The 13,420-nt window shown below is 30.1% G+C and overlaps 1 protein-coding gene across 1 annotated transcript; it reads left to right on the top strand.

Moving 5' to 3' along the window:
- The first annotated feature begins 7,207 nt into the window (after positions 1–7,207).
- LOC114392753 (calcium-dependent protein kinase 2-like) lies at positions 7,208–11,509 on the top strand. The gene is made up of 8 exons (XM_028353979.1): positions 7,208–8,152; positions 8,714–8,857; positions 8,981–9,133; positions 9,545–9,660; positions 10,024–10,191; positions 10,305–10,432; positions 10,847–10,946; positions 11,019–11,509. Exons 1-8 carry the CDS (start codon positions 7,420–7,422, stop codon positions 11,091–11,093), a joined length of 1,617 nt encoding a protein of 538 aa, XP_028209780.1. The 5' UTR covers positions 7,208–7,419; the 3' UTR covers positions 11,094–11,509.
- Positions 11,510–13,420: the final 1,911 nt, after the last annotated feature.

The raw sequence follows: 13,420 nt of genomic DNA, 5'->3' as shown, positions 1-13,420 counted from the left end.
GAGGATTTAGCTGGATTGGTTGATTTGGATGTATAAATATTATAAATTATCTAATATTGTATTCAATTCTTGTGGGTATAAAAAAAATTAATAACCTAAGCTTGTGGTGAAGAATTTAGGTTTAAGAAGATTCTCCCACTACATATATTTGAAAAGAGATGAAGAATCATTTTAAATATATTAAGTTTCAAACAGAAAATTATTTGGTCCAAAGAGTTTAAAATTTATGAAAATATTTTAGAATCTCATAGAAGTCAAAATTGAGACTGTATAAATTTCATGATATTGAGTTTGACTCCTAATGTAAAAATTCATGCAATAAATTGAAAAAGGTTCACACTGGTAAGATATTGTACTTAATTTTGTAAACTAAAAAATATTTGTCAATAAAAATATAAATTATACAACTATTTAAAATTTATTTGATAAAATTTTCTTTGATAATTAGTAAATATTTGATTGTGTGACGTCTAATTAATGTTCCACTGTTAAATAGTAGTAGTACTGTAGCATTTGAAAGTTGGATGAGAACCAGACAAACTTGAAGCATGATGCATGAAATATCGTCTAACTTAAGAAAGTGCCCAACGGAACTTGGTTCTTATGCAAATACTCAGAATAACATATATTCTCAAAATTACCACCTTTTTGAAACAAGAGCTTAATTTTTATTGATTTAATTTTTAATTATACACGCACACAAAGGGCTGAAAAGTCCCAAGACTGGTTTATTTTAAGACCATTGCTTGTAATTGGGAAACGACTCTAATTTTTTTATATGCATATTTTTTACACTCAGTTACATTAAAGAAAATAGTGATGTTCTATAATTAAAAACAGACTTTTACCATGTAAATTCCACTGAGAGATTGAAAATATTGATAAAAAGGTAACATAGTTAGGAATGTTCACAAATCCGGATGACATGTAAACCTAATCCGATCTAGATAAATTAAATTTGATTTTTTAAGTATTTGGATTAAGTCCAATCCGATTTAATTAAACTCAATATTAAATAGCTTGAGTTTGTATTTTAGACCTGTAATCCAATCCAAAAATATATATTACTTTATTAATAATAATATACATAAAATCAATTGATTTCGAAATGAGATGATTTTTTTACAATTAACAGATTGATCGATCCAAATTCCAACCAGTTTGATTCATTTTTTTAAACATTCATCTGAAGGCAAATTTTTAGTACTGATATGCCTTTCTTGGATTATAGTTTAATAATAATAAAATTGTTATATCTATAACTTAAAACTATAATTATATATATATATATATATATATATAAAAATTAAAGATAAATACTATAATTAATCTTTTAAAAAAAATTATTTATAGACAAATATATAATATTTAATATATCTATAGACAAATATATATATATATTTTCATTTATTTACAATAGTTTGTTCTAATGATATTTTGTTTTAATTTTTAAGTTGTATAATTTAACTTTAAATAAGACTAATATTGGTAATAGTATTAGGATTACTATTCAGACATCTAATATTGAGAATTAGGAGTAGTAGTTCTTAAGGTAATATTTTTACTGCTTTAAATATAATGGTTGTCTAAGAGAGGAACTATTGGATATTTAACAAAGTGTGCCTTATTTATTTGCATTTTGTTTTTGATAAAAACTTGCAAGGAGTGTGGCGTGTGTTATGGTTGTCCGGCATTGCAGTGTTTGAGCAATTGTCTAGCATCGGATCTTATGGCTCTCCAAGTCCAATAAATTGCACTATTTTTAGTTTTACTTTATATTATACTATTATATATTGCTTTGAGTTTTATTTTATATCACTATTGGATGTGCCGTGAAGTACTTGACATGAGAAATACTTTTTAAATGGTGATATATATTATGTCTTGAACAAATTAACCATGGACATAAAAGATATTAATTATAAGCTATAAAATAATTCAAATTTTAAAATTTTAAAAAATCATATGAGACTAGTACGCATTTATTATTCAATTTGTTTTAAATTTTGTAAAAATATATATTTTTTAAATGTTATGATCCAATTGACCCAACTTAATCCATCATAATCGGATTATTTTGAATTAGGTTTGGTAGAAAAATTGTCAAATCAACATAACTCAATTTGAATTTTTTTTTAATCTTATCTAATCTATGTACATCCCTAAGTACAGTTTACTAGGATAAATTAACCTTTTGCAATGATTTTGATTGGAGAACATACCTTTCTACAGTATTAGAGATCACACTTAAGGAATAGTGATACATATTCTAATATAAAGTTGTGATTGAGATTAATTAAAAACGTATTTCAAATACAATTAATGGCTTAAAATTACTTTTACATAATTTTAATTTTAAAACAAATAACCATTCAGTGCGAGAAAAAAATCCTTTTAGAAAAAGAACATGGCATTTTTTTGTTTTTAGTTTGAATTTCACATTCACTTAGGTACGGAGAGTTCCACAAAATTTTTAGTGAAATGAAAAAAATATTTTTTAGATATGTAAAAAAATTTAAATTTAGTTTGTTCCATTAAAACTATAGTGCGTCCATGTGATAAGTCTTCTAGCGAAATATAATATATATATATATATATATATATATATATATATATATATATATTATCATTTTTGTTGTTACAATGGAGTATTATATATAAAGAAAAGTTTAGGCTTAAGACATACAATTAGATGAAAACGTGATATGGACTGTACATTGCACATTAACTCCTCTTTATTTTAAACTCATATTCCCCGCATAAAATCTTAAACCTCTTTCTATAATAATCTTAAAAAAAAACTTTAATAGCTTGTCAAATAGAGGAACCTACCCATAGGCATTAAATCCAAATTGCTATATATTCCATTATAAAAAATTTGTGAACAAAAACATAGGGCGACCCTGGTGAGAGAGGGACACCAAATGCTTTTAATGGAAAAGTGATGGATGGTGCCACGGGATTGGTACAGGTTAACTAGGGTCCAAGAGTGGGAGTGAGCAACATTAGGACTAAATAAAGAGACTGAAAGACAAGTTAATGGTTGCACCTTCTTTCGCATGAAAATGACGCAACTCATACATGTTGGGCTCACAACTCATGTGGCTTTATGACCACTGGTTTTGCACTCTTGGTGCCAAAGTTTGATAGAGATTTTGGTAGATATACACTTAAAAATCTATACCACAATCATCGGTCATCATATTCAGATAAGCACTGAAGGCTTTACCAATGGAATAAAAGATTATTTAGCGCTGATGGCCCCTTTCTTTATATAAGCTGGAGCCATATTTTCAAAAATACCTTCATTATACATCCAAATGTTACATTAATTTAACTTGCCTTTACAAAGTGCTTCGATTAGATAATCATAAAAGGGAAGCCAGTGCTTTAGTATGAGGAATCCCCATGTAAACTCAAAGTTTGATGCCCACGTTCATTAAATTTACGTACTTTTTCTACTTATAGTTGTACTTCTTTAATTTGTACTCGAACCAAAATTTTCATGTTCACAACAGTACGACGATTTTACAAATATTAACGCACAATATATCATATGCTAGTGTAATCTTTCTCACCCCGCCCCCTCCCTCTCAATTCCTTGCCATATTATTTATTGTATAAAATTATTAGTTTAACCTGAGCGCGAGTTTATAATGGTAATTATTTTTTTTATATCTAAAATTTGGATTAATATTTGTTGCATAATGATTTTATCATTTAAAAGAAATACAGCTCAACTATAAATAGTTGTATTGTTTTAAAAACAAAACTAGCATTTTCCTATTTTATTTATTTTTTGTTTGGTTTGATCTTTTAGTACATATTTTTATTTTATTGTAATTTCTAAACATCTATCAAATTAGTGTTTTTTATGACTTCATTTGATTTCTCTATTATTCTACTCGTTGAGTCGTTCTCGTTTATGATGTCATGAACTCATCACCTAATTCGCATTCATGGCCTCAGTCTTTCTGCTGGTGGAAGAACATTCTACTACAAGAAAACAAGAAAAGTATTATAGTTACTAATACGAAGGGAGGGTTTCTGACAACCATGTAATTGCTAAAAATCGATTTCAATATATCATGCATTTTCAATGACAAAAAATCGTCAGTAAATGAAATTTACAACAGCCAATCAATATGTCAGGAGTATTGGTAACTTGAATAACGTAAGTGACAGTGACGCCATTTTACACTAAGCCATGATGCCTAATTTACCGATAATATCAAGCCATTTAAAAAAGACATTTCGTTTGTCTGACGACATCATGTTATTATAGATTTATGGATGACTAAATCGTGGCAATAGTACACTGGTTACGTCGATATGTGTTGTTATCAATCAATAACTTAGCAGTGGAAAATGATTTATATTTTATCTGTTTCTTAAAAAATGTTTATTTTAAAAAACATTTATTCCATAATTTTTTTTAAAAAAATTTAAATAAACTGTCTCACCATTAGCTCACTATTGATATTTGTACCATTTTTATTTATCCATCTCTTTAAAAATCTTGCCCAATACAAAGTAAAAAAAAGAGGAGAAAATTACCAAAAAATCAAATAACTTATACTTTTTACGATACAATGTACAGTACGTTTTACTCTTTGAAAATAGCATTAAAAATTAGCAATCCATGATTTTCAATTTTTAGAATGTTGCATGTTTTTAAGATTACTTTTAAAGACATAGTAAATCAATGTTAGGTACTAAGTAAAAAAGTATTAAAAAAATACACACACAGATGAATTGAAGAAGAAGAAAACTTTAGAATCCGAGAGAGTATGAACTAATTGTTTGTAATTTTGAACACTTAGACAAAAGTTAGAGCTCGGTTGTTACCAAAATAAAAGAATAATGAGCCCAGTTTAGTGGAAATGAAATTTTAAGCCCAATATGAACTGCAACAAATAAGGGTGTTGCTAGGTGCACTCATCACTATTGCTGGTGCACCCAGCATTTCACTTGAATGGGCAAAAATGCCTTTTATTTAATTTAAAAATTAAAATGCGAACCTAGCACCAGTTCAGCTTCCTCTTCTGCGTTTTTCTGTAACATTAGGGTAGAGGACTTACCTTAGAGAACTTAGGTTAGGAGAAGTTCTTCCGTTAATGGCCTCTGAAGTTGTAACATTAATACGAAAGAAGTTCTTCCGTAAGCTTCTTACGGAAAAAGTTATTCCGTATTTAGTAATTTACAGTTACGGAAGAAGTTGTTTCGTAAGAACCTTACGGAAGAAGTTCTAATGTATATTTAATGCGCATGTAAATTTAAATAATAAAATAAATAATGTTGTTATACATAACACTAAAATTTTTAATGCATATTTAATGGGCATGTAAATTTAAATAATTAATTTTGTGATAATTAATTTTGATATAAATCATACGAATTATAATATATATTGGTTTTGTGGTTTTTTTAATTCCTTAAAGTTTTATTTTTTTAATCATTAATATGTTAAATTACTCATTTGTGCATTAAGTTTTTTTTACTACTACAAAATTTAATATATATTAAATTTTGTAATAGTAAATATTTTTTATTTTTAAAAAAATATACAGATTAAATAATTCGTATGATTTATATCAAAATTATTTGTCACAAGATTTATTATTTAAATTTACATGCATATTAAATATACATGAGAAATTTTAGTGTTATGTATAACAACATTATTTATTTTATAATATAATTGGCTCATTAGCTTAGTTGGTTAGAGCATGTCACAAATATTTTTCAATTTTTTTTTTAAAAAAACTCTTACTCTTCTTACCGAAGAACTTCTTCCGTAAGAACTTATGGAAGAATTTTCTATAAGGTTCTTACGGAACAACTTCTTCCGTAACTGTAAATTACTAAACACGGAAGAACTTCTTCTATAAGAAGCTTATGGAAGAACTTCTTCCGTATTAATGTTACAACTTTAGGCCATTAACGAATGACCACGAATAGGGGAGGACGAAGATGCGCGGAGGAGAGAAGACGACAGCGGAGAAGAAAAACGCAAAACGCAAAAGAGGAAGCTGAACTGGTGCTGGGTGCGCATTTTGATTTTTAAATTAAACTAAGGGCATTTTTGCCCATTCAAGTGAAATGCTGGGTGCACCAGCAATAGTGCTGGGTGCATCTAGCAACACCCAACAAATAAAAGATAGCGGCCCGGATTCAGTGAAATCCACATGGTCACACATCGTTTTTTCTTTGCCAACCTCAAGGAGCAACAAAGCAATAGTCTCTGCTGGATGATAATCAATAATATATATAACATGAATAATTCTTAATTCTCTTATTATATCCTCATATTTTATATGATAATTTTTGAATATGTTTTATACTTTTAAGACAATAAATATTTTTATTTTTTATTCAATAATGTAGTAGGAGGGTTTACCATTACTCATAAAACATATATTTGAATAGAGATAAATAAATTTTTGGCACTTTAAAATTTGTTAAATTCAATTTTAGTTTCCCTTTTTTTTCTTTTAGTTTCATAGTTATTTTGTTTGTCCCTTTATTTATGAAATATTTTAACTTTAGTTCTATCATTAATATTTTTTTTTAATATTTTAGAGAAATCAGAGATGATCGGATTGTCATGACAAATATTTCTAAAAACATAAAGTTTTCACGATAACTAAATAAATAATAAATCCAAAATAATTATGACAAATAACTTAATCTTGAGAAAATATTTAATTTCAATAAAATAATAATTAAACTATTTTGTTATAAGAAAAATGAAATTTTGTATAAATTTTATTTTTATTTCTCACATAAATTATTTATTTATTTTATGTAAATTAATTTAATTTTAGTATCACTAGTTCAATTTGAATAATCTATATAGGTAACAAGTAATCAATCATAGGAGTCTAACTCAATTAATTTAAATAGAATATGTAAATATTATAAATTTTTTAATATTATATTTAATTTTTACGCATAAAAAAATTAATTGTATCTCCTGAAAGAATAACAAGTTATAATTTTTTTCTCACTGAATAAGTAATAAGTTATATTATATAAATATAAATAATACTAACATTTAGAAGTATGAAATACTAACATTTAAACATAATTTATTACAAGATTTTATTGTATGCCCAAACCCATGTATTTATAACCAAAGAAGCCACGAGGCAATTCTGAGAGTTCACACACAGTCAGATTTTGTTTCGAGTTTCGACAATGATCTGTAATCAACTAAAACGAAATTATTTGCACTACCCTTTCCTTTCCTTTTGTTTGTTTATAATATAAACTCCCACAGAAAAGATAATTTTATTGGATTCTGAAATATTCAGCGTATTTTACAGTGAGTGTTGTTGGACTTGGACAGTAGCTGCTGCTTTTTCCCTTGTCTCCAGCTACCTCCGTTCCTCGATCTCATTCACCAGACAGAACAGAATGGGTTGTCAAGGTAGCAAGGAGAAAAAATCAAAGACAGAATTTACTACTTCCTATGGATCAGCAGCCACTGGTAGTGGTGGTGGTACTAGTTACAACACTGTTCAGCCTCCGCCGCCGCCACCACCACCTACTACTACTGCTACTACTACTAATCAGGTTCAAACATCAGCAGCACCCAAACCACAATCAAAAGCTTCTCCTACAGTGCAGCAGAAAGCAGACACGAGGATTCTGGGGAAACCCTTTGACGACATAAAAAAATACTACAGTTTAGGGAAGGAATTGGGAAGGGGGCAATTCGGGATAACGTATCTGTGCACGGATAATGCGAGCGGTGGGACGTACGCGTGCAAGTCGATACTGAAGAGGAAGCTGGTGTCGAAGGCGGACAGGGAGGACATGAAGAGGGAGATTCAGATCATGCAGCATTTGTCGGGGCAACCCAACATTGTCGAGTTTAAGGGCGCCTACGAGGACAGGTTTTCCGTCCACCTTGTCATGGAACTCTGCGCCGGCGGGGAGCTCTTCGATCGTATCATCGCCCAGGGTCATTACTCCGAGAGAGCCGCTTCCTCTCTCTGCCGCTCCATTGTCAATGTTGTCCACATTTGCCACTTCATGGGTGTCATGCACCGCGATCTCAAGCCTGAAAATTTCTTGCTCTCTAGCAAGGACGACCACGCCACTCTCAAGGCCACTGATTTTGGTCTCTCTGTCTTCATTGAACAAGGTTCACATTGCTTTTACTTTGGATCTTGATTTCTTTCTTAGGATTCTATCTATTGTATATTTGCTTCTTCTTTATTTCCATTCATCTTGAGTCATAAACTCATAAGTACACTGATAGCCCAAGTTTATGTCTAACATAACATTGCCTGTGAGACTTCAGAACTTCAAATGCCAATGCACTCCACTCGCTATCATATTACCTTGATAGCTGCCCGAACAAACAATTCAGTAATTGTAACTTAATGCTATGAGATTGAGTTTTTTTTTTTTATCTAGGTATCTGATTAGTTCCATGTGAAATGTTATATTTGATTTTCTAATGAAGGTGACGTTTTGTTTGCTTTTAAGCAAATTTTGGATCAGATACTACATTGGTTTCTAATTCCTTTTCAGTGTATCCAAATGCTTTTGTTCATTTTTGCTACAGCTTGTACTGAATTCTAATTGCATTTGACTGCTATGGTATTTCTAAAGGGCTTGCATATTGTTACCCGATGTAGTGATGTGACCATTACTTTCACAGTTGATAATTCATTGTATTTTCTGACCTTTATTATTTCAGGGAAGGTTTACCATGATATGGTTGGCAGTGCTTACTATGTTGCTCCTGAGGTATTGCGTCGTAGTTATGGAAAGGAAATAGATATTTGGAGTGCAGGCATCATATTGTATATTCTTCTGAGTGGTGTACCACCTTTTTGGGCTGGTAAGATCAAATCATAGTTTGAAAATTTTGCATATTTACAGTTTATGGTTGAGTTTCTTTTTAAAAAAATTAACTCTTCAATGTGCAACTGGGGTAAGAATATGTTGTTAATATCTTTTGCAGAAACTGAAAAGGGAATATTTAATGCCATATTGGAAGGTGAAATTGATTTTGTAAGTGAACCATGGCCATCCATATCAGACAGTGCTAAAGACCTAGTCAGGAAGATGCTGACACAGGATCCAAACAAGCGGATTACTTCTTCTCAAGTCCTTGGTACTAGATTACTCTTTCTGTTTTGACTAAAGTAACTTTTATCAACACAGTATTTATTTAATCTAATTAAATTAAAAAGTGTTATTTTTTTTGTTAGTACCACTTCAGAAGTTTAATTGTCCTCCTTTCAGTTTTTTATACAAATTTTGCGACTACTTGTATTTGCTGCTTCTGCTTTCCATGTTGTGTAACATATATGAGATGTTAATATTTGACTTGAGTGTTAAACCGTAAAAATAAGAAACAACAAACAAAATCCTGTCCAGGGAAATGTTAATAGCATACCAACAATAAGTTGCTATCAGAATCTCATCAACTAAGTAAATTCTCATCAATCATTTGCATTGGCACTGTTTTGTCTATTTCTTTGTCAAACTTAACCTGACTAAGATTGATGATTTGTTTGGTAAGAACACCCATGGATGAGAGAAGGTGGAGATGCATCTGATAAACCAATCGATAGTGCAGTTCTATCCAGAATGAAACAATTCAGGGCAATGAATAAGCTCAAGAAGCTAGCATTGAAGGTATGGCATCAAACTTAGATTAAAAGCAACTAAAGTCAATGTCCTTTTTCTGGCAGGTCCTTGATATTGTTGAGGAAGGTTGATTTCTCTTTTAATTGAAGTTTTTAAACTTTACACATATGTATATACACTCACCAATTCTGGAAGATGACCATGGATATAATATTATGAAAGTACTTTTGTGGGTTCTGTCTGGTATATATGCCTCTGTTGCTTTCACTTGAAACAAGATAATAATGTCTTTTCAACTGACCCTTTGCAATTTCTTTTTCATCATACTTAATATTACAACAATGTTACCACAAATGAGGGACTTATGTTGTAAAACTGGCATATTTAAAAGGTCTCAAAATATTTCTCTAGGTTATCGCTGAAAATCTATCAGAAGAGGAGATTAAAGGTCTCAAAGCAATGTTTGCCAACATGGACACTGACAATAGTGGCACTATCACCTATGAAGAATTAAAGACTGGCTTGGCTCGAATCGGATCAAAACTGTCTGAGGCTGAAGTGAAGCAACTCATGGATGCGGTAAGTAGTTAGAAGTCACGGATCCCTACAAGAGCATAACTAGTTGAACATATGTGCATTCATTGCATCTTAAACTCAGCAGGATTGTTGTTCTCACGTATATTTTTTCTCAGGCTGATGTTGACGGAAATGGGTCGATTGACTATCTTGAATTCATTTCGGCTACAATGCATAGGCACAGACTTGAACGTGATGAACATCTTTACAAAGCATTCCAGTATTTTGATAAGGATAACAGTGGGTGAGTTTTACAAGACTGGTATTTTAGTGTTTTTTCTAATCATTTGTGTTTGGACAACGAGATAATGTTTTCTGTTTAAAGTCACACACTCATCTTTATAGTTTTGAACTGTTTTATTCTCTGCTTCGTAGTTGAGTTCTTCAATTTTAATGACAAATTTGCAATCAGAAGTTGTCCTTTGAATTTGTTTTTGGCCTGATAACCTGATGTTCGATAGCACATTTGGTACTGGCATGGAGCTTTTATCTGTAAAATACTAACATTTTTATGTTAAACTGCATTAGTTTACTTTAAGGCTACATCAATAACCTGATGACCTGACTTGAGGAGCACCTATGATTGATTGATTTGAATATTGAATTACAAGAGATAAAACTGAATGGAGAATAACAGTGTCTTTAAATTGATGGACAGGTATATTACAAGAGATGAATTGGAGATTGCTATGACTCAAAATGGAATGGGTGATGAAGCAACAATAAAGGAAATAATCTCTGAGGTGGATGCAGATAATGTAAGTTGGTTCTAGTTTGTTTAATCAGGGTACAAAATGTTTATGCTGTACTAATAATTCTTAAACTAACAGGATGGGAGAATAAACTATGAGGAATTCTGTGCAATGATGAGAAGTGGAATGCCACACCAGGGACAGCTTCTTTAAGTTCACTGAATTATCTTTAATAATTCATAATGAAAGCCGATCGGTTGAGTAGTGACTTATAAAAAGCATTATCTATCTCCAGGAATGGGTGACAGGCCACTTCATGCATTGGTGATTTCTTTGCAATCCTCCCAATTTTCGTACAAGGTCGCTGTTGTGCCTGTTGTGCTAAAAGTGGATTTCTTGTTCTGTACTTTTGTATACTTTTAGTTTTCGGCTGTCACATTTTGCTAGTGTCTTTTCGAAGCCTGAATTTTATATTAAGGTACTTTGATATCGTATAGAGTTGTCATTTTTATTATGCCTGAGTAATGAGTAATCAGGGAAGGGAACTAGTTTCCTTAAGCTGTATATGGAAATGCAAGCTTGAGTGCCTAGTTCACATAATGTTTTGATAATCTAATCTTTTGTGCAAATGCGATATTTTCTTTTTTCCTTTTCTTCATCTTCCTATTGGTTGGACTTGGGCTATCTTCGGAGGTAAATCATGCCCTTGCTTCGACGTGCTAGTTGCTATGGCTTATCTTACGGCATGCCCCGAAACGAACCACTAAAGAATTTGATGCTCGAACTTCACAACTCCTGTACGTATTGGACATGTTTCTGTCAATTACTTTTTTTTTTTTGAGGGAGTTTATGTCAATTACTTAAATGGTCTGAATAATCTTGATTGTATTTTACCGTGTACTTTTCAATTTTATTTTTAACATTTGGTTGTTTGACAAAAATTAATAAATAGTGGATTAGATAGCTTACAGCAGATAGCCTATACCTAATAGCAATATGCATAGATTTTTTTTTTTTATTCATAAGAATCGAAGATAAATATTAAGAATTTTATAAATTATAATTCACTATATTTGATCAATTGAGTTAGACTTTTTTCGAATGGATAGATGAAATTTTAACTAATAACTCGATGATTACATTTTAAGGATTTGGTATTCGATAAAATTGACAGTTAAATTAATTAATAAATATGAAATTATGTAAAAGGATATGTTATATTTATTTTTATATATATTATTTTTTTAAAGTAATCTTTAATTTATAAACTTTAATTTCATTAAAAAAATTATAAAATTATTATTTTTATTTAAATGTTTCTATTAAATAAAATGAGATCATAAAATTGAAATGATGTGTCCTTGAATTATTCTTTTGGATAAATGTATTCCTTCACTTGCTTGTATTCTTATGCCATGTGTATCCAAGTTTTCTTTACAAGTGGTCCTCTATACGTATTGGTACTCCACTGAGTCCTTATCTTCTATCGATATAATAAGTAATTGGGGCCTGTCACAAGATTTATTAGTGTTTTGGTAAAAAAAAAAGATTTATTAGTGCCAACTTTTAATTTTGAATATAAAACATGTATAATACTTTTTGTTATGGATCATAAATATATTTTTTAGGGAAGACAATTTTACTCATGTTAAATAAAAAAATAATAATAGATTTTCCTTCATAACTCAAACATTACTTTAAGTAGTGTATAAAAAAGACCATAAGTCAATGAAAAAAAATGCTATCCACTAATGAGATAAAATTCATTACCAAACACCTCTGCTTAAGTCAAAAAAGCTTATTCACTATAAACCAACAATTTGACTACAGAGCCTTTGTGTACAAATATAAATAGGAATATTAATGCTACAACAATTAAATGAGTATTTTATTATGTTTATTATGATTCATATTCATTTTTAAAACTTTAATTTTTTTCTTTTAGTTTAAGATCTAGATTTTATACTAAATTTCATATATCATCTTATAGTCATGTCAATTTCTTGTAATTTTTAAAATTTACCTTGTTTATGGTGTGTTATTGTTAACTGTGATTCCTTTATGCTCAATCCTTATTCCTCAAGATGAAAAGTTTAGTTTATGTATTCTCTTTTCTAAATTTTTTTGCAAAGATGAAATCATAAACAACATTAAGTATAAAGATAGGCATAACAAAGTCACCCTATCCCTAACAATGTAATGTTGAGATGTCTTTTCCCAGTTCTTTAGACATTACTATTTTTCAATGAATAATCCATAAAAATATATGCATGGATGACCAAAGCACACAATAACAATAAAAAACATAAAAGAACAATAGAAATTGAAATTACATTAATAGATAAGAAAAACAGTTACATTACAAGGAACTTTGGCTACTAGGTAGGGAGTTTAGCCTCTCATAATCATCAGAGATTTTACACTTCAGAGGCTAATAAAAGAAATGGCTTGATGACTATTAATAATAAAAGAGGAAATGACTAAGAAGGAGGGTTTCCCCTAAGGGATAGACCCGGACTTTTGATAGTTCTAAGACGGGT

Source organism: Glycine soja, chromosome 17 (genome assembly GCF_004193775.1).
Source record: "Glycine soja cultivar W05 chromosome 17, ASM419377v2, whole genome shotgun sequence".
Classification (NCBI taxonomy): Eukaryota; Viridiplantae; Streptophyta; class Magnoliopsida; order Fabales; family Fabaceae; genus Glycine; species Glycine soja.
Note: the sequence above shows the minus strand (reverse complement) of the source record. Positions and strands in the feature narration are given on the sequence as shown.